The sequence below is a fragment of the Pan troglodytes genome, chromosome 9, assembly GCF_028858775.2.
Source record: "Pan troglodytes isolate AG18354 chromosome 9, NHGRI_mPanTro3-v2.0_pri, whole genome shotgun sequence".
Classification (NCBI taxonomy): domain Eukaryota; kingdom Metazoa; phylum Chordata; class Mammalia; order Primates; family Hominidae; genus Pan; species Pan troglodytes.
Genome location: NC_072407.2, coordinates 36409114 through 36434669, shown reverse-complemented (window position 1 = coordinate 36434669; position 25556 = coordinate 36409114). Strand labels below are relative to the sequence as shown.

The following is a 25556-nucleotide window of genomic DNA, read 5'->3' as shown; positions in this document are numbered from 1 at the left end:
CGATCGAAATACGCCCGGCTTATAACTGGTGCAACTCCCGGCCACCCAACTGAGGGACGTTCGCCTTCAGTCCCGACCTCTGGAACCCACAAAGGGCCACCTCTTTCCCCAGTGACCCCAAGATCATGGCCACTCCCCTACCCGACAGTTCTAGAAGCAAGAGCGAGACTCAAGGGTGCAAAGCAAGGGTATACGCTTCTTTGAAGCTTGACTGAGTTCTTTCTGCGCTTTCCTGAAGTTCCCGCCCTCTTGGAGCCTACCTGCCCCTCCCTCCAAACCACTCTTTTAGATTAACAACCCCATCTCTACTCCCACCGCATTCGACCCTGCCCGGACTCACTGCTTACCTGAACGGACTCTCCAGTGAGACGAGGCTCCCACACTGGCGAAGGCCAAGAAGGGGAGGTGGGGGGAGGGTTGTGCCACACCGGCCAGCTGAGAGCGCGTGTTGGGTTGAAGAGGAGGGTGTCTCCGAGAGGGACGCTCCCTCGGACCCGCCCCCACCCCAGCTGCGAGGGCGCCCCCAAGGAGCAGCGCGCGCTGCCTGGCCGGGCATGGGCTGCTGAGTGAATGGAGCGGCCGAGCCTCCTGGCTCCTCCTCCTCCCCGCGCCGCCGGCCCCTCTTATTTGAGCTTTGGGAAGCTGAGGGCAGCCAGGCAGCTGGGGTAAGGAGTTCAAGGCAGCGCCCACACCCGGGGGCTCTCCGCAACCCGACCGCCTGTCCGCTCCCCCACTTCCCGCCCTCCCTCCCACCTACTCATTCACCCACCCACCCACCCAGAGCCGGGACGGCAGCCCAGGCGCCCGGGCCCCGCCGTCTCCTCGCCGCGATCCTGGACTTCCTCTTGCTGCAGGACCCGGCTTCCACGTGTGTCCCGGAGCCGGCGTCTCAGCACACGCTCCGCTCCGGGCCTGGGTGCCTACAGCAGCCAGAGCAGCAGGGAGTCCGGGACCCGGGCGGCATCTGGGCCAAGTTAGGCGCCGCCGACGCCAGCGCTGAACGTCTCCAGGGCCGGAGAAGCCGCGGGGCGTCCGGGTCTGAGCCGCAGCAAATGGGCTCCGACGTGCGGGACCTGAACGCGCTGCTGCCCGCCGTCCCCTCCCTGGGTGGCGGCGGCGGCTGTGCCCTGCCTGTGAGCGGCGCGGCGCAGTGGGCGCCGGTGCTGGACTTTGCGCCCCCGGGCGCTTCGGCTTACGGGTCGTTGGGCGGCCCCGCGCCGCCACCGGCTCCGCCGCCACCCCCGCCGCCGCCGCCTCACTCCTTCATCAAACAGGAGCCGAGCTGGGGCGGCGCGGAGCCGCACGAGGAGCAGTGCCTGAGCGCCTTCACCGTCCACTTTTCCGGCCAGTTCACTGGCACAGCCGGAGCCTGTCGCTACGGGCCCTTCGGTCCTCCTCCGCCCAGCCAGGCGTCATCCGGCCAGGCCAGGATGTTTCCTAACGCACCCTACCTGCCCAGCTGCCTCGAGAGCCAGCCCGCTATTCGCAATCAGGGTAAGTAGGCCGGGGAGCGCCCCCTACGCGCGGGGCAGTGGCGCCAGGGGCTCTCCGCTCTAGGACACCCCCCTCTCCTACCCCTTTTGACCGCAGCTCTTACCCAGCTGCTTCCCAAGGGCCGTGAGGATAGCGGAAGCGGCGGCTGGGGAGGAGGCCGGAGAGTGGGAGTGCACGCAGGCACTGGCCCCCGACATCCTCCAAAGCCAGGCAGAGCTAGGAGCCTGACTGTTCGCAAGAGCCGGGAGGGCGTCTGGGGCCCCTTAGAGTCCGAGAGATTCCGGGACTGCTAGTCCCCACGGGAGTGGAACCAGGAGACCGGCGCAGTGTCTGGCTCTGCCTTGGGGAGAGTTTTGTTAATTAAGGAAACGCCAAATTGTCACCAAGCGTAGCGCTTTTCAGACGTCTGGACTCTGGATTCGGAGTGGGACCAGCGCGGGGGTGAGCGCCTGTGCTGTGCTGCCTCCGCCGCGCTAAAATGTCCAGGAGCACCTCCAGCCCTTATAATACGGTGTTGGCACACACTTAGGTGCACATTAAGTATCGTAGAGAACTAGAATGAGCACATGCACCTCCAGTAACTAAATGGCTTTCTGGAACAGCGTCGTGTCCGTGGATAGCTCCCGCGTATGGTAATACAGAAGTGGATCTTCACTGGGCTTCGCTCAGGCGGCGGCCACGCAGGTTCTGGGGATGGAAGAGAACTTGACTTATCCGATTCCAAGCTATGCGGGACCAGGTTCTACCGCAGGCAGTGGAAGGAGGCACGAGCTTTGGCCTTTCTTTCAGCGCATCTGGGGCGCCTCTTCATCTTGTAAACGCGGGGCTCAGCTGGGACAGTATTTCTTCAAGACCTGGGGTTAGAACAAGGACAGGGTTATTCGCTGTGCTTAGTCAGGATACAAGGAGGGAACTCGGCACACGATAAGTATCAGGTTGGTTTCTCATCCCGCGCCGATGCCCGCCCACCTCTCTTTCGCCTGGGCGGCGCGGACCCGAACCTGCGGAGCCCCTGTAGTTTGCCCTCTTCATTTATTTTCAGTGGATTTCCACGCTATTGAGAACCTAAGCCAGTTCGGTTTGATTCGGTAATTTAGTAAACGCTTTACTAATACAATGGCGGATGCTTTTCCTGGAGCAAAATTACTCGAGGGCCTAGGGACTGGGATGTTTTTGGAATGCGTGGGAAGCAGAGTGTATCTTTTGCAGGAGGTACCTTCGCCCAAGGCTCGGGAGAAGGGCTCTGCCCTTGTTGCCCGCCTTCACCCGCGCCTTCTAAACGCGCGTCTTCAGGCCGCTCCTACCTTAGCCTAACCAGGAGCACCCGGCCCCCGCGAAGCCTTGGAGAAATCGAAACCGCCCTTTTCTTCCGGAGAATCTGGGATCACTGTCCTGTGGAGGAACCGCAAGCAGACCCAAGGGTTGCCTCCACTCTATGCTTTTAGTTAGTGAAATTAGTGTTTTGTACTCAAGGGGCGTTGGGACAACTTACTGGTCGCTGAGGCTTGTGTTCTTTGATCAGATCGCGCCACCTTTGTTTAGCAGGCTGGTGTTACTTTTGGGGAGTTTCTAGGTCTCAGTGTCCCCGTCTATAAGAGGACAGCTGAGATGGGCAACCTGGAGATTGGGTCCGGCTTGAAGTTATACTCCATAGATGCAGAAGCGCTACCCACCACCCTCTTGGGGCTTTAAATATGGAACTCGGCAACCCATCTAAACATCTGTGACTGAGAAACAATGAATCCGAGAGCACTGTCTGCATGTGTGCTATTTGGAGGCGGTTGAGAAACCATCGAATCCATGCCCCTGGGGCACAAAATACTACTATGCCATTATCTTTTTAGTACTTCTAGGGGATTTTTGAAACCTGGGTTCTGTCGCTTCGTTTGGGTCCCTTGTCCAGCCCTTTTCAGGGCAGGTCTGGTGCCTGGGATCTTATCACACGTCGTGGGGGGTGGGACTGTGGGTTTTGCAGCCAGCAGGCATTACACTTCTGGAAAATATCTGGATTCTTCTGTAATATACAGGCGTGGCTGCCATGGAGAAAAAGTTAAAAGGGGACCAGGACTAGCAGGTGAATGTATCCTTCTTCTCCACCCTGGAGAAAAAGCCCAATGGAGAGCGGGCCCTAGATTCAAGTCATATAGCCTGGAAGCACCATCTCCAGGTTTAAGTTTTGTCTTGCAATGAAAACAGATGGGTCCAGCTTACCCAGCCCTTGAGGCTCATTGGGCAGCTTGGATGTGAGAAGCGCTCCAGCTGCTATCCTGGAGTGGGCAAGGGTGGCCCTCGAGATTCTGGGTTTATTCTTTGGATTTCCAGGGTTCCTGCTGCTTCCCCAGGAATGCAGGGCCTGGCCCAAGACTTGGGCTGTGAGAGGCAAGGGCATCAACTCTCAAAAATGTGGAAATGGCCATCAGAGCACCAAGGCCAAACCCCAGGGGAGAGGAATCAAGGCCGTCTCTGGATCCCTAGGGCAGTCTAGCCATGGTGCACAGGCAGGGGCAATTGTTGGTACCCACTCACAACCGCCCAAAACTTCACAAGCATGTTCATATTTTAAATTCTTAAATATTATATCTTGCATCCTAATCTTGTAAACATTAATTTAGCAAACATCAATCGCCTACTTGGTCAGGCACTGGGTTCTGAATATTAATTAAGACAATGGCCTCGAGAACCTTTGCAAGAAGCTCACCAGCTAATCCTGGAGAGGCCCCTTGTTTTGGATGAGGAAATCCAGGTTCTATGAGATTAGGTGGCAGAGGTGGGATTTGAACCCAGACCATGCTAGGGTGTTTCTACTCCTTTTCCAGGGATCTTGGCCCCACCGTTGAGATGGATTTCTTCTGGCCTGCGGGAGGGGCACCAAACTCTTAGTCCGTGTGTGGGGGTTGACGGGTTTGTGAGGGCAGATGTGGGGTGAGGACTTGAGTAGCCCCAGACTAGATGCAAGGCTTAAGGAGGAGGGGAAAAAAGCTTGCTTGGGCCGGACGCGGTGGCTCGAGGCGGTTGGATCACCTGAGGTCAGGAGTTTGAGACCAGCCTGGCCAACACGGTGAAACCCTGTCTCTACTGAAAATACAAAAAAAAAATTGGCCGGGCTTGGTGACGGGCGCCTATAATCCCAGCTACTCGGGAGGCTGAGGCACAAGAATCGTTTGAACCCGGGAGGCTGAGGTTGAAGTGAGCTGAGATCGCGCCACTGCACTGCAGCCTGGGCGACAGAGCGAAACTCCGTCTCGAAAAAAAAAAAAAAAAAAAAAAAGAGGTTGCCTGCTAGTCCACTGATCCCGCAGCCCCGCAGGCTCGCAGAACCCTAACGCATGATTAGGCCTGGGATCATCAGGCCACCCTAGGGTCAGGTGCGGAGGCCTGCGACGCCCGAGGGCCAAAGGCTCCCTCTTCCGGTCACACAGGAGAGGGTATTTTGTTGGGGGACAGGTTTTCCCCAATCACAGTGCAGCTGCAGTCATCGTTTTCAGCCTTCTGAGCACCTTCCTGGCTGAGCCTGCTGTCCATTTCACCCCTCAGCTCTCCCGGCCCGGCCGGGCCAGGCGGTTCCCGGCTTCTCTGCAGCCGCCGGCGGGGGAGGAGGGCACAGAGCGCGTCTCGCCTCTTAGCGCACGGTCAAGGTTGCGCTCCCCTCCCGGGCCGGGACTAACCGTGGGAAAGGCGCTACCTTGGCCACTCGATTCTCTCCCTCCAAGGCCTGTACAAGGAGCTTTTGAACACGCTGCTCTTTCCAGCCGGCAGCTTTACCTCCCCTGGCCCCTGCCCCCGCACTCTCCGCGCCAGGCCAAGCGCTGGGCCCAGGGACAGCGCGCTCTAATCAAACCCGTGTCCGATAAGCTTCTAATTAAAAGAGACCTCCCTCCGCTCCGCAGGCGCTTTCACCACTGCCCCTCCCGGGGGGACCTGAAGGAGAGGGTTCGAGGCCGGTCTTTGCCCGCCGAGGTCTGCGTGTCCGGTCTGGGAGGAGGCCTAGGAGGGCTCGCGGGCCACGGGCATCCTTGGGCCCGAGTTCTGGGGTGCGGACGGACGTCTCGAGAGTGGGTGCCGCGACTCGGGACCCACGGCCCTCGCCGGGCACGGACAGTTGCGGAGCAGGGCTCTGAGGATTGTGCAGTGCCCTGGGTCCCTGCCTACTCCTGGGCTCAGGAATGGAGAAGGGTTCGTCTAGAGAAAACTTCTTCGTAGCTTCTATTTCGTCTCTCTCTCTCTCTCTCTCTCTCTCTGTCTCTCTTTCTCTCTCTCTCTTTTTAGTGTCCTTTCAGAAATTCGGCCTTCCCTCCGGGCAATAGTGGGTGCCCTGAGCCAAATTTCGTTTGTAAGCTCATCTACAGGCCTCAAAGAAGGCCAGGCCTCAGGTTTCAAAAGGAAGTCTGTGGAAGCCCAAACGTGCTCGCCCATGCAGGAGAGCTAACGGGGCCGGGGGTTATCTTTGCCCACTTAGCAGGAGAGAAATGGAGGCCCTCGGGGTCATATGATAAAAGCTAGTGGCTTCTCAAATCCCCAGTGTGTGGTGCTGAGCAGTGTGTGAGACTTAAGCCTGGACCTGTACTATCCGGGAGTTAGGATTTGCCCCCTCCTTCCCTCCCTTGCACTCTGCCACACCACCCTCCAGGCTCATGCCTCTGTTGCCCCAGAGAAGCTTTTTTCTTTTTCTTTTTCTTTCTTTTTTTTTTTTTTTCTGGGCGGGGGGTGGTGGTGTGTGTGCATGAGCGTCCGTGTGTGTTTCGAAAATGGAGGTAACGATGCCCTGGGTCCTGCTCATCGGCTGAGTCCTGCTTAAGTCTTTGGAGGCACTTTGGTCAAATCGTGCAAGAGTGGGAGAATGGGTGCTGTTTGACCCAATTTACTCCTGAGAATTTTGTGAAGTTTGGAGACCCAGGGCAGTCCCTGGGCCAGGAGGATCTGAGGCTGCTGGGGTGGCCCTGCCAGGATCCCATAGGAGCAGCTCTCCTTAGCCATTGTGTCTGGACTTCAGGCCACAGACTCCGGAACTTGTAGAGGAATGAGACCCCATCCTTGGGTTCCGGGGCCAATGACGTATCTTTAGCCGAAGGATCCTTTTCCCCAGAGGCAGCAACAGCTTTCCAGAAGCTTGTGGGGTATATGTTTAAAGCAATTTAATAACAAAAATTATAAAAGACTATGTTTTCCAACTGAGGCTCCACGCTCTTTTTCTCACTTTGGGGGGGGGGGAATGCCAGGATTTCCCTAGGGGGAAACTGAGGCAAAGGACCGCAGCACTACCATGGAGGGAAACGGAGATACAGTGTCAGGCACACTCTAAAGGAAATTGGCTGTCCAGCCTGGGGAGCGAGGAAGTTGGCTCCTACAGCAGTGGTCAGGGTCGGACCCCTGGGCGCAAGGTGGGTCCCATAGGGGGGAGGAGGAGGAGAGCGCAGGGTCGCCATCTGAAGGCCCAACTGGAAGGGGCCCTTGTTTTCCCCCTCACCAGCTTTCCCTTGGGTGTCATGGTGTCGGGTCGGGTAGCCCCAGACAGATAACATTACTCGATAATTACTCTTCCCATTTTTAAGACCAGGCCATTTAACTGGCTCCGAGTAATTAATGAAAGTTGGTGCGCGGGCCCCTGATTTACAGCTCGGAGTCAACGCGGGGTTAGCCCAGCAGATTCATTTCGCTTGCCCGCGCTGCTCCTGCGGAAGAGCTGCAGAGTTTATTTTTGGGGGGTGAACAACCTTCTCTGTCGATCAGGCAACGAGTTTTATACTTAATTTGCCAGGGGTTCGCTGCAGAAGCGGCAGAGACCGTAGAAGACTGCGGCATAAATAAATTGGGAAAAAGCGAGGTGGGGGTTTTAGTCAGAAAAGGATGGAGAAGCCTGTCCCAAGGTCACATCCAGGGACTTGGGCCGTCTTCCTGCCGAAAGTCCTGGAGGCTTGTGGGGCTGGATTCTCCTCCGTTGGGGGTCCGAATGCGGGGTTCAGCGCACACCGCCCCCCCCGCCCGTGGCTGGTTCAGACCCACTGCCCCGTCTTGCGAGAGCCCCGCTGACACTGTGCTTCTCTCCGCCGCTCCCGCAGGTTACAGCACGGTCACCTTCGACGGGACGCCCAGCTACGGTCACACGCCCTCGCACCATGCGGCGCAGTTCCCCAACCACTCATTCAAGCATGAGGATCCCATGGGCCAGCAGGGCTCGCTGGGTAAGCGAGCGGAACCAAGTGGAGTCCTTCTCCCCTTCTTCCGTGCTATCCTCCTCTCCCCCAGGAATTCCTAACCCACAGCAAATTAGGCAAAGGAGGACATCTAAAAGGACCTTAGAAATCGTTACCCCAATGGCACTGTATTTAAAGGACAAGACTGGGTCTCCCTCCATCCCAAGTACGTTAGGGACATCGCCATCCAACTAAGTCTATGAATGTCCGGAGGGCCTTTTTGGTGCACAGCGCAGCGACTGCTAGGGGAATGCAAAGTGAGAGGCTTAGCTTCTTGCATTCTGGACGGCCTCGCTCTGCACGCCGCTCATCCAGGCCCCAGTGCCCCAGGCTCAGGATCTCGTGTCTCCCCCAACCCCTGCCCGCAGCCTCGCACCCCGAGCCCTTGGGGCGCACTCGCTCAGCTGTCTTCGGTTCTCTCTGCAGGTGAGCAGCAGTACTCGGTGCCGCCCCCGGTCTATGGCTGCCACACCCCCACCGACAGCTGCACCGGCAGCCAGGCTTTGCTGCTGAGGACGCCCTACAGCAGGTAGGAAGGCGCTGGGCTCTGCGTCTGGGTCCTTGGGACCCCGGAGGGGACGCATGAGCCGGCGGACTTGGGAACGCCCCAGCCGGGCAGCCCTGACTGCGGGCATGCAGGGTCTTGGAGGCACGAGACGCCTCGACTCCACTCTACTACTTAGAGGAAATTAAAGCTGATCTCCCTGGTCTCTGAGTTGTTCTTATGTTGTATAAAAATGGGACAATTACTCTTTCGAGCTGAAGAAGGAGCGGCGCTCGAGAAGTTATTATTTTTAGAAGGTCTTTACTGGGAGGAATTTACCTTCATCGGGACTAAATATTAAACACGGAGTCCACTCCCACTCGGTTCTGAGACCTCAAACCCATCCAATGGCCACACCGGCCAGACTACCTCGAAGGCGCGTACCCTCGGCCACAGCCTTGGCCACAGCCTTCTCCCCACCTCAACCCTCCAGGGTTTCGACCCGTGGCAGCGCTTTGTGGACGTCGTTCCCAGCGCCCCTGCTACGCTCTGGGGTGGGCCCCCGGCCTGGGTGCGGGACGGAGATCGGGTCGCAACAGGGCCCTGCGGGGAGGCTGCTCTGGCCCGCGTGGGACCTTCTTCCTGTGAGCGGGAGGCCCAAGGCCAGCTTCATTCCCTTCCAAGCTTTTCCCCGCTCCGTGCTTCCTCTTCTCGCCTCTCGCTCCACCTTCTCTCCCCCAAATTTTTTCTTCAACTTTGGGTGAACTTGGCCGGCCGCCCGCGTCTGCGATAGGGTTGCCTAGTAACTGCGGCGCACACCAGCCCGCACTGGGCTGGAAGTTGGGGCGGGGGCCGGGGAGCAGCAGCGCGAGGCCTGTGCGGCCCGGGATTGGGCGCGCATGACCTCATAGCCCCCTCCTCCCTGGTGCTCGGGGATCCTGACACCGGCTGCCCCCAAACCCATCCCCATCCTCCCGCCCCTCCGCGCGGGGACCCGGGGCTGACGTCAAGGGAAGGAGGTAGTGAGGTCATGAAGGAAGGAAAAGCGCCTGCCCTGGGAGATTGGGTGGGGGAGTGGCCGCGCCTGGGGGACTGTCCAGTCCCGCAGGTGGAGGAGGGGCGGGAGTCCTCGATTAGGAGCGAGGCGCAGCCCCAGGCCCTTGCTGCCTTTACGAGAGTGAGCCCGGGGCTGGCCTGGCTCTCGCATCTAAGGTTCTCCTTCCCGGGAGTTTCTAGAGAGGTGCAGGGATGCGCCCCTTCTATTTCTAACGCCTGAGGCTCGCGGACTGGGGAAACCTTTTTTTTTTCTTTTTTTCCCCCGGAACATCCGGTTTATCTATTCGAAACTTGGATTCCTCATCACACTTTTTTCTGGGCGGGTGGAGGCAGGCGGTGGGCAAGAACAGCAATGGTCGCACCTCCCCATCCTTCTTTTTCTGCGTCCCTAGCTAGAAATCATTCCTGTTCTGCACCACAGGCGCGGCATGCTGCCCCAAGCCTGCCACCTCAGCGCCTCCCTTCGGTGGGTAAAGTCTTTGGAATGGGGGCAGGATTCGCACCTATTCTCTGAGGTGAATCTCCTTCCCTAGCAAAACTGGCAGCGGGGCCATTGCCATTCTTCTTGTGTAGCTGCTCCTGCCCATTGCCAGGGTGTCATTGCTGTTATTCTAGTAGCCATCAGGCGGGCTGTTGGAATGGTTCCCACGTAATGACCTTGGTCCACCCCTTCCTCCTTAGCTCCCTGTGGACTCAGTTGGTGTGTCACACTAGGCTGAGAGAAGACCTTGATGCGGGAGTGGGCACTGTCGATATGGGAGGTGTTCTTGGGGGTTGGGGACTGGAAGACATTGCAGTCTGGTGCATCAGTGACTCGAAGCTACACACACATCCGTTACTCCCCTCTCCCAAGCCGAGACTCACCCTGTGGGACCCTAGGAAGGGGTCCATCAGAGGACCTGGCAGCCTTGAAAGAGGAGTCCAGGAAAAAGCGATCATTACCACTGGTTTAATAGCAATTCTCCAGGGTGCCTATGGTGGATTTTGACTTAGGTCTGATTTTGTGGTTGCTAGGGAAGTAGGAAACATCACATAAATTTTCACGTTTTCTAATCCAGCTTCTGATTGGCCACTGTATTAAGCACTTCATCAAATTCACCTTTCAGGAGTATTTGTTTATTTCTATCTTCTTTCTTTATAATTCAGGAACTTTCTTTGGTCCTGTTATTTTTACACAAATCCAATAAAAATACTATTTTTCCCTCTCACAGAAAATTTCCCAAGTAGTAACATCTCAAAAAAGAATTTGTGACCCCTGTAGGAAGAGTTTGTTCCCTTGGAATTTGTGCTGTCTGGATCTTGAAAGCTCCATTCACTCTAAATTAACATTTCCAATCAGTTTTCAAAGATCATGTGCTTCCCTTGCAGTCTAAAGATGAATGGGCAGGTGTAGGAATGTTTTAAACCTGGGTCTGTGCACCAACATTACTGCAGTTATATGGTTTCCCTCTTTCCTACTCCTAAACAAGTTTGAAAGGGTATTTAAATGCTTTTGTGAATGTAATGGTTGAAGAAGCATAAAAAATAGGACTAAACTTTAATTGCTTAACACCCTAACTTTTGGATTTTAGGTATTCAGTGGTGCTTCTACTGGTCCCTGGTTTCATTCATTTTTCTCTCTAAAGTTTGGGACTTTCTGGGGAAAGCTTGCTTGTATTTTGTTTGCCTTGCTGCATTTGACCCCCTGAGGCTGACTGCCCAGCTTTTCCTCCCCCTCCCTCACCAAACTTTTTCTTCCCCAGTCTTTTTTTTTTTTTTTTTTTTTTCTTTTCGAGACAGTCTCACTCTGTCGCCCAGGCTGGAGTGCAGTGGCACAATCTTGGCTCACTGCTACTCCATCTCCCAGATTCAAGTGATTCTTGTGCCTCAGCCTCCCAAGTAGCTGAGATTATAGGTGCTGGCCACCATGCCCAGCTAATTTTTGTATTTTTAGTAGAGACAGGGTTTCACCATGTTGGCCAGGTTGGTCTCAAACTCCTGATCTCAGGTAATCTGCCCACCTTGGCCTTGAAAAATGCTGGGATTACAGGTGTGAGCCGCTGTGCTGGGCCTCTTCCCAGTCTTTGGATATACTTTCCCTTGTCAGTCTAAAGAAAGGTAATGGTACAGATCTGACATTAAATAAGCAAAATACAGTGTGGAGTGTGCTTTGAGGACATTCTCAAAATCCCAGTTCTTTCCTTGTCCCCTGCACAATTCCCTCCTTTCTCTCAGGTGACAGTTCTGAGGAGTTGCAGCTGCATATATATTTGTTGTGGCTATGAACAACAGTGAATAGAAAATACATTCAATCAGCAACTTATGGGAAGTGACAGGAGGTGGTTTTCTCTATCCTCCTTACCCTCTCCTCTCATATAGAAGGTGGGTGGAGTTTTGTGTAAAGGTCACTAGGGTTTCTGAAACCAGGTGTCTGCCCTTACGGAACCCAGTGATCATTGTTGGATGACAGCATGAGTCCTTATAATGTAATAACTGGAATTTATTGCATGCTGACTATATGTTGCTGTGCATGATGTTAAATGGTTCACTCAGTTTACCCATTTAACACTTTTGACTACTCGTTGAGGCAGGTACTATAATTTCTAGTTTAAGTTCAGAGTCTCAAAGTAACTTGCTCAAAGTCACACAGCAAGTGAGAATCAGAATCAGGATTTGATCCTTAGTCTCTCTGACTTCACAGCCCAGCTGTGCTCTGAATCACTGAGTGACACCAGACCATGCAGGATTCCCTATCTGATTACTCCCCTTGTATAGGCAATGTATCACTTTTTTTTTTTTTTTGAGATGGCATCTTGCTCTGTTGCAAGGCTGGAGTGCAATGGTGCAATCTCGGCTCACTGCAACCTCTGCCTGCCGGGTTCAAGAGATTCTCCTGCCTCAGCCTCCCAAGTAGCTGGGACTACAGGCATGTGCCACCACGCCTGGCTAATTTTTTGTATTTTTAGTAGAGAGGGGGTTTCACCGTGTTAGCCAGGATGGTCTCAAACTCCTGACCTTGTGATCCACCCGCCTTGGCCTCCCAAAGTGCTGGAATTACAGGCGTGAGCCACCGCACCAGGCCAATGTATCACTTTTGCTCATAAATCATAAGAGCACATGCTTATGTAGACTTAACATGCACCAGGTACCACTGTAAGCACTTTACAAGTATTGACTTATTTAATCTACCTAGTGACTCTCTGAAGGACACAACAGGTTATCACTGCCATTTTACAGAGGAGGAAACTCAGGCCCTGAGAAGTAAATTTCCCCAGTGTGACACAGTTAAGGGATGGAAGTGGTGTTCAAATTCAGGCAATAAAGCTCCAGAATCCATCCTCCTACCCTCTGCACTTGCTTTCTCTCTAGATGGATAAGTGCCATTCTCTTTGTGAAGGTGGCATCTGTCCTCAGTCTCACTCAAGGATGGTCTCCTATTTCCCACAGTTGTGAAAGAAGTCAGTTATCCATTAGTTTTACCTGTAGCTTTCAACAGAAAGTTCTTAGTGGTTTGGGACAGCGTTTTCCCTGAAGGCCATTATCAGAAGCAGGCTTGAGCATTCTCCTGAAGTTCTAACACACAGAGCAGTTGTCTTTCAAACTCCAGACTCCTCCAGTTTTGTCTTTACCACTGGGTGTGAACTGTTGGGGTGAAGTTCAGCCCAGGCACCTAAAGAATTGCAGGGCAGAGACCTTTCTCCCTGTCCATCCAGACCCAGAAAGAATGACTGCTTCCAGGACCACCCTGGTTTGGGCTTGCCCAGAGGGAAGGTACCAGGGAAAAGTTCTTCTGTCAGTGTAGGGAGTAGTGGGGTCTAACCTTACTAGGCACAATTTCCCCCCTAATTTCTACCTAGAAAAGGCAGCTAGCTGGGCCTTTTCTGCTGTCTTTCCTTCCCAGAGTCCCTTTGCCTCATCTTTTTGCTGACTTCCTCGGAGACCCCAGTCCTTGACTATACCGACTTCACATATGATCCTCATGGCTACTTTGAAAAGTTCTGGGCACTGCGTTTGAAAAATATTCCCATGCACACTGATTGTTTCTTTTAGGCATTCTAGCCCTTTCCCTTTCCTTTTGCTCTTTTATTAGGTTTGCATATTCTTCTTTAGCAACTGTGCTACGAATTTAAATGAGGATATTTCCTTTTGCTGTACTTTTGCCTGTTAGCAGGTGAAACCACTCCGACTCTGGAAGCAATCATTCAATGTTAGTCTGTTTTGAACTGGATGTGATGATTCACAAATGGTGACATTGACAGTGGAGCCTGTTACAAGTAGATTATTTTTCATATGAGAGAAACTTCCTCAGCAGCCATAGAGTTTCTGGGAAATCTTGGGTTCCATAACTCAGTGGGAAGTGCCGATCTACCACTTGGGTTGGCCTTCAACATAGACAGAAATCAGATGACGGCCCATGCCCAAGAAAATAAAATTGTAATTAATAATGCCTCTTTTCACTTGTGTACCTATGTACATTGCACACTGCCTTTTCCCTTAGTAGAAAATCAATATTTGTTTCCTGCAATGATAGGCAGAAGGTGGAAGGTCTGAAACGGCTTCCAGGGTGATGGGCAATGTTATCAAAGCCACAGGCTTGAATTAAACTCGTCTCCAGGGAGGAGGAAAAATCTAGTTCCAAATATTCCTGTAACTTTTGTGCTGACCAAGTGTTTATTAATAGAAATGGAATCCCCAGTGGGTTTTTCTTTGGTTAGCTGGTGAGCTTGAGAGAAATTACAATACCAAGAGAGTGACTGTGAAATAATTATTCATCATGGCCTGCTGGGCAGAAATTTCTAGGCAGGCAGGCTGCAAAGCACCTCAAAGGGAGGAGCACAGGAAAAGGGTGTGTGGAAGTCTGGCTGCACCCTCTGTTAAGTTATTAGGTAGAGGTACACCCACAGAGGCCTTTCTGTTGGTGTGGGGCACAGCTATTACCGAAAAAGCTGGAAACATGAATTCTAATCACAGATGCCAGTTATGTCTACTTTGAGCCTTTTTATTTTTTATCCTCTGGGGGCAGCTCTTTACTTCTTCCAAGATGTTACCTGGCCAGCCAGCAGCTACGTGGCAGAGGTGACCCTGATCTCAGCCAGGTTAGATGGTTCTATTCCCTGGATGACACAAATTATTCTGCTGAATATAATAAACAGACTTAAAGATGAAAATGTGCTTGAATCACACATGCGTTTGAAGAGTGGAGGAGTTCTCGTCTAGATAACAGCGGAGGCTTTTTTTCTTCCTTTCTTTTTGTGCAGAGGTCGAGAACTTAATAATACTGCAGTTCAGGCCAAAACAAACTCTATATGATCTACTACTGATTTCCTTTTAAGCTCCCCCTTTTTGCTAGGACTGACTTCCTTTTATTTTACTCCAACTTGCATTAATCCCAGTTATAGAAGTTTCTTTCCTCTTTCCTTTGCCTCCAACTTCAAACATTCATACATAGGAAACAAGTGACTTTTAAAAAAATCTACTTAAAAAATATAAAGGACACCGTGACTTTTGGAATACATTTTGGCAGCCTGCAATTTGAAAGTTCACTTCCGAACAGGCAGAGTTAGACGGTTGGAGCTGAAATGCCTACGTGACCACAGTGGTCGCTGTAAGCCAAACCACCTGCTTATCTGATCTCCTCTGGGAATGAGGTGGTGGCACCTACAGTGGTTATTGAGTAATTAGATGCTTCATTTGCCAGAGGCTCTATATTCCTTGAACGAAGCTGCCTCTTTCCATGGGCTTCCATGATGAGAGCTGGGTGTTGAGCGATTGCCCAAAGAGATCAGAGCCTGAGCATGCTTCGGCCCAGTATTTTTAGCTCCAGTTCACATTTTTGTCCCCTCCCCAGCAGCCGTTATTGTCATTGCTGTCATTGACTTCCATTTGAAAGGCCGTGCCAGCCAGGCCCACTGACTGAGCAGCTGAGGAGCCCCAGCCAGCAAAAGGCAGGATGTGGTTAAAACTGTGCTCTGATCCTATCTCTGGCCTCAGGAAACCTATTAGTAGCTTGGGGATTTTCTGAAAGTCCTTCTCTCCCATACATCCTCCCCACCTTCCCTCCTCTTCTGAGAGTTTGCAGGCTAAGCTATCAGGACAGCTAGAATGGCGAAGGGGGCTTCTATTGGGATCTTGGCACACTGTCCTTAGTGAGCTGAAGAGGACACGGGGCATCTTGCAGCATCGTCATTTTCTAGAGACTGAGTAGGTCACGATGCTCCCTTGAGCATATTCTCTTTCACCTCCAGACTCTTGTCTGTATTATTGTTATTATTATTATTATATAAATGGTAATGAGAGGATGAGGCTCAGGATGCCTTCATAGGGGCAGGGCAGAGTGAGGGTGGGGGCATCAGGCATGCCAGCACTGGGCATCTCTCTGTGCCTCAACCCTCATCTAATAAATGGGGACTCAGAATTACATCTGCCTCACAAAGTTGTGAGCAGTATTGAGAATGTGTGAAAGTGCTGTGCAAAATTTGGTAGGTTAGAACAAATTAAAGTAATTAAAGTATATTATCTGTATCATCTTCAAAGGGCCATTGAGGGCATTACCTTTTATGGGCCTCACAACATTTCTGTACAGTTAGACTGATGGAGATTAATATTCCCATTGAACAGATGAGAAAACTGAGGGGCAGGGAGCTGAACTGATTTGCTCAATGTCCCAAAACTTATGGAACATCACTGTCCAATAGAAACATAACACAAGCCATACATGTAATTTGAAATTTGCTAGTAACCACATTCAAAAAATAAGAAGCTGTGGAATTAATTTTTCATATAGCATATTTGACTCAATATAGCAAAAAATCTTATCATTTTAATGTGTGGCATGAGTCACATTTGGCCAGCGTATACCATATTAGACAGTACAGTACACACTAGAAAAAGTCATATATGTAAGACATAGACCCTGTATTTGAGAAGGTTTGCCTTCTGAGGGCCAAGAAAATGCCATTAAAAATATTGGCCAGGCACGGTGGCTCATGCCTGTAATCTCAGCACTTTGGGAGGCTGAGGCGGGTGGATCACCTGAGGTTAGGAGTTTGAGACCAGCCTGACCAACATGGTGAAACCCCATGTCTACTAAAAATACAAAAATTAGCCGGGCATGGTGGCAGATGCCTGTAATCCCAGCTACTTGGGTGGCTGAGGCAGGAGAATTGCTTGCGCATGGGAGACTGAGGTTGCAGCGAACTGAAATAGCGCCACTGCACTCTAACCTGGGCGACAGAGTGAGACTCCGTCTAACGAAAAAAAATGTTCATTTTCTCTTTGGGGTACTTCCTTACAGAGACCTTAGGAATCAACCAGACTATTCTTTAAGTCTGTGAGAAAATTTCCAACTCATAAAGTTAGATATTTGGGATTCATTCACCCTTCTGCATCAGCGTCTGTCACTCATCTTTCTTTCCCAGTTCTCTTGAAAATTATGATTTTCTGAGTTGTGAAAGGATGAAATAATTTCAGAAAGATCCCATATCCCCAAAGGGCCTAGGAAAATTGTCAACTGGGGCTGAGTGATTTTAGTTGGTGAACAATTTTTTAAAAATTAGTGACAAAAATATAGAGCTGCCTGGGGAATACAATGCCTGTTGGCTGAGATTAATGGTAAGATTAATAAATGGATTGCTTGATGAAAAGGCGCAGGAGAACAAAAACCAGTAGAGAGATTGTGGAGGAGGCCGCTTATTAATGAACTGTCAGCCCAAAGAAAGTTCAAGAAACTCTCCTGTGGTAAATGCTGCAGGCTGGCACTTCTAATAAAAGTTGGGGTCCTTCAGGAATTAATTACTCCAGCCTTACAGCAAGAATTTGTGGAATTGCAAAATGTTGTGGCACAGACCAGTACGGGCTGCTGCTACAAACAAGGAAGCTGCAGGAGAAACTCATCATTTTTTTTCATTGATATGTAGGATATTGTAGTAGCATAATAGCCAGTCAGACACGGGGATGAGTGACGGCGTCCAGATACACACTGACTAATGAAACGGCACATACTTTGAGTTTGAAGTCACTTCACTTTTCATATGCAAAATTCCCTCCTGGAATCTGATTTCCTCCTTATCCTGTGTACCCACCACTAAGGAGTTCCAAATAATTTTCAGAGTTATTATATGAGAGTCAGATGGGCTCTGCCATGATTTATCAAGCTATGCGGAAAGAGAGCACAGAATTCATTTATTCTGAGTTGCTGTAATTTCCCTCTCCCCTCCTCAAGTTCCCAGTTATGCTTGGCCTGAAAAAAGCCTTTCTGAATTAAAATTTGGTGTTGCCTCTGCCCAGTGAAGCAGCTTAAAAGAATGCCATGACCAGACAGAGATGGTCCTATATCTGCAATCTGATACCACAGATCGGATATTAAATGCCTCTTATCTTTTTTCATTTCTGCCATGAAGGTAGAGTGAAATTTTTCTTCTGTAAAGTGTTTAGACCAAGAGGTCCCAGACAAACTCTTGGTCTCTTGGGTCTCAAATTTCATAATTAACCATTTCAGTTCAGGCATAAATTTATTCCTGATGGAGCTTGGTAATTTAGGAGATTTCTGGCAATTGATTCGTCTGCTAATTTTCTAGGAATGAGATAAATACAGAGGGGACAGAACAGCTTTTTGTTGGTTTACATAGCGGTGTAAGACTTCTTTGGAGTCTTAATGTAAATGATAAGCCATTTCCCTCATAGAATCTTATAGAACTAGGCTCTTTTTTTTTTTTTTTTACATTTGACTTGTACCAGGATTATAAAACATATAGAAAATGATTCCTTCCGCTGTGCATAGAGTTTATCATCGTCTTTCTTCTGCTTGTCACATCCTTGCTTTTTAGACCATTTATCACCCATCACTCTGACTTTTCAGACCCTCAAAATCCACATGATACTTATCCTTTTGATTAAAACAACTTAATGGCCTTTTCACGAATAATTAATCTGCTGTCTTTACTTTCAGCTCCAGGCTTTTAACTTTAATGTTGAGTTATCCAGCCTGTGTTGCCTTTCAAAGTTTCACTCCCCTTAGCCTTTTCCCCTCAAAGGTTTAATACTTCTTTAGAAACTTCAATGGTTGCTATACAAAGGTTTTAAAAAATGCTTCCGAGTTACTCTCACATCCCTTCTGCTGTGTATGAAGTGTATAACTGTGCAGAGATCAGTGGGATGAAATGAAAATAATTCAGATTTGCATATTCTGTCATTCTGGAAAATGTGGAGGCTTGCACTTTCAAGAAAAGTTAAAACTCCATTGCTTTTGAAGAAACAGTTGTGTATTATTTTGTGGTTATGTGTTTCTAACTCTGGATGTTTTTCTAACAGTGACAATTTATACCAAATGACATCCCAGCTTGAATGCATGACCTGGAATCAGATGAACTTAGGAGCCACCTTAAAGGGGTAAGGTTTTCTCTATTTCATTGCCTTTCCACAGTAACTTATACCTGTTTGAACCATTTCAAAGGTGCTTAGAACTTATGAAGAGAGTACAGTTTTAGAAGAAAGGGCAAAGCTCTCTGTGACATTAGAACGCTTTCCTCCTTCCCCCAGTTGGTGAGTTGTGTTCAGTATTAAATTTTCAAAAACATAAATGTGGGGTGTTTCTATCTGGAACAAGGAATATTGAGGACACTTATTATGGTCTTGTTGAATGTTTTATAATTCTTCAAAGGCTATTCAACCTCATTTAATAATTGTGTTTTACTATGATATCACAGTTGTTAACCATTCCACTATCTTATCAAGAAGTGTTTTGGGTGTGCAAAGTCCAGGATCCAAATTTGTATTTGTGTGATGCTGATCTGGGCAATTCACAGTCAGATATGCCCATACCTGATTGCACCAACAGGGTTTTTCTTTCCATACTTGATAATACAACCATAATAGGGAGAATACAGCCAGGAAACATCAGAAGGAGCTACCCTTTGCACCTAAAAATGAAAAAGTAAAAAAAAAGAAGGCAGGTGGGACTTGCTTTCACCATTGAAAGAGCTCACTTTTCATTTTCTACCAAGTGTGAAGAGATGGGCAGTAGCATAGAACACTCGTGAAGTGCCTGCAGCGTGTCAGGTGCCCTTCCAGGTTACCTCATCTTATCTTCCCAACACTCTCATGAGAGCTAAGTACTGCTTGGTTTACAGATAAGTAAACCAAGCTCAGAGGGTTAAGTTACTTCCCAGGTTCACATCCTACTAAGTGCTAGAGCTGGGATTCCAAGTCCAGATCTGATTCCAAAGCCCAAGCTCTTTGCAGCCTCCGGTGGTGCCTTCCACCCCACCATTGGCCCCAGTGGGACTGGGGACTTAGTTCAGCACTCTTGATAGCTAGTAGCTTGATGTCTCTGTGTATTGAGGGGCTTTTCACTGGATTCTGGGATCTGGGGGGCTTGCCAGATCCATGCATGCTCCATTCCCCACTCCCCACCTCTTCTTCTCTTCTAGAGTTGCTGCTGGGAGCTCCAGCTCAGTGAAATGGACAGAAGGGCAGAGCAAGTGAGTGGACAATGCGGAGATGGCAAAGCAAATGGCGTAGGCCTTGCTGACTGGCACCTGGGGCAATGCAGGAGTTAGGACTGACGTGGGTAATCAGGGTAGCATTTGGTGGATGGGAAGAATCTCTCTCCCCCGCCCCCACCTCTTCTTATTCATCGTACACATGCTGGGGACAAAATGGAGGGAGTAGCATTTCTCATCAACATGCCCCTGGAAAACAATGTAAAAAATTATGCAGCATCCTGTTCATTTCTTTGTGAATATTTCACAAAATACTAAATACTAAATTTGTGGCATTACAACCATAATGCCACATGTTCCTGTTAGATCAGTCAAGGCTTTCAATCTTAACTTGCTTGTTCTTTATTTACCTTTAAATCTCTCAGGGAGAACTTACCCTAAGTCTGAGGCCAGGCTTTGAAAAGACTTGTTTTTTTGTTGTTTTTCAAAGTTTGTTTTTATTCCCAAACATTCGCACCTTCCCCAGCCCTATACTCTGCACCTTGGGGCATTTCTGTAGCTGTTTTTTGTTTCTCTCTGCTTTAACTCCACAAACAGCCGCCCTCTTTTCTTCTTTATTGTGTTGGCCCAGTCCTGTTATTTGGTTCATCCTTCAGTAATCAGCAGAGTTGTATTTCATCTTCCAAGACTTACTGTTAGGTTCTTCACCTCACCCCCGCCCCCAAATTTTTCAGCAGTTTTATCCAGATCTCCTCTTCCTCTCTCTGGACCGCGAAGAAAAGGCTTTCTGTTGTTTTAAATTATTTCTCTCCTGTCTTCCATCTGGGGGGCTGCTGACAGTTTTAGCATTCTGTCTTTCTACCCGTTCTCTTTTCTTTTTGAGATGGAGTTTAGCTCTTGTCACCCAGGCTGGAGTGCAATTGTGCCATCTCGCTCACCGCAACCTCCGCCTCCTGGGTTCAAGCCATTCTCCTGCCTCAGCCTCCCCAGTAGCTGGGATTACAGCTACTGCCACCACGCCCGGCTAATTTTGTATTTTTAGTAGAGATGGGGTTTCTCCATGTTGGTCAGTCTGGTGTCAAACTCCCGACCTCAGGTGATCCGCCCACCTTGGTCTCCCGAAGTGCTGGGATTACAGGCGTGAGCCACCGTGCCTGGCCTTTCTACCTGTTCTTAACTCGTCTTAAGTTCCTTGGCTTCTTGGTCCCACCCTTTCTTTCTGGCTCCGTTCCTTTTCTCCTTTCTCCTCTCCTCAGAACTTGATAACCTTCCCCAAGCTAAATAGCAAGGATAGACAGAACATGATTGTGAAGTGAGCAGTACATTTCAGTTTCAAAAACTTCTTCATGCTGTAATACAGGGGCTTGTTTGTTCAGTTACAAAAATTACAGATAAGGAATTTTGGCATGTATTTGCAGCTGGATATTTCCATGGTTAAGATAATTTCGATACTTTTTAAGGTCTTTAGACACGTACTGTTAGTCACTTGCTGAGGAGGCAGAAGCTGTATTATAAGGATGAAGCACAAAGTGTGAACAATTTGTTCTGTTCAATCCTGCATAAGAAAAAAATGAGAAGAGTTTTCATTGGTCTGTTACTTACATCTTAGAAAGGATTTCTGAAATAAAAATGTCTTTCTTTTTTTTTTTTTTTTTTTTTTGGATACGGAGTCCCACTCTGTCACCCAGGCTGGAGTGCAGTGGCACGATCTCGGCTCACTGGAACCTCTGCCTCCTGGGTTCAAGTGATTCTCCTGCCTCAGCCTCCTGAGTAGCTGGGATTACAGGCATCTGCCACCATACCTGGTTAATTTTTGTATTTTTGGTAGAGACAGGTTTTCGCCATGTTGGCCAGGCTGGTCTTGAACACCTGACCTCAGGCGATCCGCCACACTTGGCCTCCCAAAGTGCTGAGATTACGGGTATGAGCTGCTGCGCCCTGCCTAAAAATGTATTTCTTGGCCTGGCATGGTGGCTCACACCTATAATCCCAGCACTTCGGGAGGCTGAGGTGGGTGGATCACTTGAGCTCAGGAGTTTGAGATCAGCTTGGACAATGTGGTGAAAACCTTTCTCTACAAAAAATACAGAAAAATTAGCCAGACGTGGTGGCACATGCCTGTAACCCCAGCTACTTGGAATGCTGAGGTGGGCGGATTGCTTGAGCTTGGGAGGCGGAGGTTGCAGTGAGCCAAGATCAGGCCACTGCATTTCAGCCTGGGCGATAGAGTGAGACCCTTCCACAAAACAAAACAAAACAAACAAACACAATATATATGTATATTTCTCGAATATTAACTTTATTCGGGGAGCTGTTATAAAAAGGGCTAGATGGCCCAACAGATAGTTCCACAAAAGAACAGCTGTTTTGCAGAGCAAAAGTTACAATTAGCTAATTGCCTACCATCTTCTCTCACACTGTGAATTTATCCCTGTAGAACATACTGTAAATCCACGAATTTCCACTTCCATTTTGTGAATTGGACATTTATCTAAGGATGTATATAAACAGTATTGGGTGCTGTGTGAGGGGCTGTACATGTTTCCTCTTCTGTTCTGATCTGATCTTACAAAACCCCCAGGACACTATGGCCACATCCAATTTTTTAGCTGAGGAGGTGGAGAGATTAAGCTATCTAACCAAGGTCACATAGTGAGTGAGTGGCAGAGCCATGTTGGAATCAGTTCTGTCTGACTCCAGGACCTGGGCCCTAGATTAGAGCTTCTTAAATGGGTGGAAACCTTTCAGACTGTGACCACAGTTAGAAATATCCTTTACAGTGAGATCCCATATACACACACACATGTGCACACACATACACACACACAACATAGATTTTCACTGAGCAATACTCTTATGACATGCTCTGCATGCTGACATTTTCTCTCTATCCTATTTCATTTTTTAAAATGCTGATTGTGATGTACTAGATTGATTTTACAACCCACTGATGTGTCATGACCCACAGTTTGCCTCACTTTTAGCATTCAAACATGGTGACACCTTGGCTGTCTCCTCCGAACTCATGAAAAGCCCAGAACTGGATTTAGTTGAATCTGTAATTCCAGTAGAAAGTTTGGCCTTTCCCCAGGGGAGACCAATCTGGGTTGGGGTCATTGTTCTTTGTGATACTGGATTTACTTTCTTTTGCCATGGTATGAAAAGTATTAATAGGGAGAATACATTTGAGAAAAGGTATTCCATGAAGACAAATTCAGACACATAACTTTTTGTGTTCATTCATAACTAGTGTCTCGACACTGTTTGAAATCAATGGTAAGAAAAATCATGTGACAAGGTAGATCTATTACAGGAAAAACTGGTGATTTGGTTCATGTTTTAGAGAAGAAAGATGTAATTTCCATATCCCTCATAAAAAAGAGGCATTATCAATTTTCTATTAAAAGATCATGTACCTCAGACTAAACCCCACTAAATGCTGGTTCGGGTCTTCTTTCCTTGAAAATGTTTCTTTTTTAAAAAAGTGGCTTCACAAAGAATAGGTTTGTTTCCTTGTATCCCAAGCAAGTCCACGGAGACATCTTTCATTAGATGTCAGGGAGCAGTGTTACAATGGGTGGGGATAGGATTCTATAAAGAACATGGGCAGATGAAATGAAAACTTGCTGTGTTAGAGGTGGGATATACTTGTGTGACTGAACCGCTCCTTTCTCTTCCTTCTCCCTTTACTCATTTTCTAATTTCTGCATACCCACTGGGATCACAGCTACTTTTATGACCTCCAATGGGAGAATGTATTTCAATTTAAGTCAGTGAGAAGGTACTTTACGGAAAGTACTTTCTTCTCCCTCACCCCCAAACAAATGAAATTAGATTTTTAAAGTGGGTCCCTGGGAGAAAACGTTGCTGGGGAATCTTTCTGAGTATGAGTCCGCCATTTTGAAGCCTTCTATTGATGGTGCCTTGTGTTATCTGCTTTCTATTTCTTTGAAAACATTTTCTGTGTGTTCTCAATGGCTGCTGATTTCCGAACAAGCCTCTCCTACCCTGTTGGCCTCTGTTTTGTCTCTTCTGAAGAAAATATCCTGCAAAATGGAGAAACACATCAACCTTGACTGTGATCCAAGTTATTAAAACAAGGAAGAAGTTATTCTCTGGGGACTCGGGTAGGGGGAGTGGGAAATCGAACACAATAGAAATGTGAAAGGAGTGCTCAGCAAAATGAATGTCCCTTTGCTGGTCCAAGAAGTTCACAGGCTGTTGGGAACACGCAGTATTCAACCTGTGGATGCTTGAGAGGAAAAACAAAAAAGACTCAACAATGAGTGATGTGTGGTGAAAACAAAGCTGTGCGTTTTGGTAGGGCCAAGGCTGTCGAATCTGGAGAAAATCCCCGCTAGACATGGTCTCATCCCTGAGAACCTGTGCCAAAAGAGATAGCTGTCTTCTCTGGCTGGGAGCTCCAATACACAGCCCAGCACCTTCCCTCGCGGGCTCGTGAACATAAGGTATCCGTCCAAGAGATTTACTTCTTGGAAATAGATAGCTTGCTTTTAAGTGGCTCCCGGAGCCTGAGATGCAAAGTGAAGGTGGGGAGCCTCAGTTCTGTGAATATCAGCATTGCCGAGCCTACTCCTTCATCTCCACCCCCGGCAACAAGTTATTAATTTTCCCCCGTTTAAACAGTTTCATTTAATGCCGTTTAAAGAGTTTTTTTTCTTTATTATTGCCTTGCATTGGACTTGGCCTGGGGTCTGTTAACCCTGCCAACCAGAACGAAGAATGGGACTCCAGGGTTTGATAAAGATGGAGACTCGTGACTTAGCTCTGTGTCCCTCTCACTTAGTGTGGACTGATTCGGAAGCTTCTTTCCTTTGCTTCTCACTTTTCTGCTTCTTCCTTCTCCTCCCTGGCTGTTGGCCTTTTCTATCCTTGTATTTTTGGACATGCATTTAATGAATGTATTGAATTTTTTTATTATGTAAGTAATGTGTATAAATTATAGAACAGTTAGAAAATACAACTACGCAGAGAAGGAAATTAAAACTCCCCCCAAAAGCCTAGATGAAACTATGATGATAATGATGTTGCACAAAATTTTAGACCCTTTCCTGTCCATGCATGTACATTTGTGTCATTTCCTTTCTTATAAAAATGATTGGCTTCAGGTGAGATTCAATTCAGCAAATGCATATTTATAGGCCATCGCGAAGTTGTCATGATAGCTTTGACTTCTTGAAAATATTCTCAGCCTCTTAAAAAATATTTTTGGGCTCTGCAGACTTATCTCCATACCATGATTCTAACTATTTTATTTTAAAGCAAGGAATTATTTTCATCTTGTGGAGGTGAGGAAAAATGCTAGGTTTGTTTAGATCTGGAGAAGAAAGGAGCTGAATAGGAAAGATAGGAAAGAAAGTTTGGGATGGAGAAGGGGCCAAGTTGGAAATGAGAAACACAGTGATTGTAGCACAGGGAGGTGAAGTGAGGTTAATGAGGATTGATAAAAGCGTGTGTGTGTGTGTGTGTGTGTGTGTGTGTCTGTGTGTGTGTGTGTATTGGAGAGGGAGAGGTTACATCAGATGAGTGGAAGATACCTTAATGATCCAAAGCAGTATTTGGACTTCTCCTATCCCTGATCTCTTCTGAGACCCTCTACTCACCATTTATCCTTCTGCCTGTCATCTGCCCAAGAAAAGATCATAACCTCTAGGTAGAAGAACACTGATCTGGAAGCTACACTAATAAAAAGTTATCCAGATAAATGTTTCTCTGAAACGAGGAGCTACTGCATATTTTAGTAGGAGTTTTTCTATTAAAAGCGAACAAGTTTATTTATTCTAGCTTTATTTCTAACTCTTCATTTTTAAAACAACAGATGTAGTTCTGTATGCCTAGATGGCGACTTTATCTAAAATGAAAACAGTTATTTTCTCCTTGATTATAAAAGTC

The 25556-nt window shown here is 48.6% G+C and overlaps 1 protein-coding gene across 8 annotated transcripts in view; it reads left to right on the top strand.

Moving 5' to 3' along the window:
- The first annotated feature begins 547 nt into the window (after positions 1 to 547).
- The window catches only part of WT1 (WT1 transcription factor), a 48260-nt gene continuing 23251 nt past the window's right edge, over positions 548 to 25556 (top strand). For 2 of the 8 annotated variants that reach the window (XM_016920635.4, XM_016920634.4), the window contains exons 1-5: positions 602 to 1494; positions 7551 to 7673; positions 8112 to 8214; positions 18514 to 18591; positions 19632 to 19682. In XM_016920635.4, the coding sequence (XP_016776124.1) occupies positions 1053 to 1494; positions 7551 to 7673; positions 8112 to 8214; positions 18514 to 18591; positions 19632 to 19682 (797 nt within the window). In that variant the 5' untranslated portion in view covers positions 602 to 1052. Of the gene's footprint in view, positions 1495 to 1615; positions 2430 to 5236; positions 5668 to 7550; positions 7674 to 8111; positions 8215 to 18513; positions 18592 to 19631; positions 19683 to 25556 lie in introns of those variants that run through there. The other 6 variants (XM_063783976.1, XM_054662195.2, XM_016920638.4 and 3 more) reach the window with 6 other exon arrangements.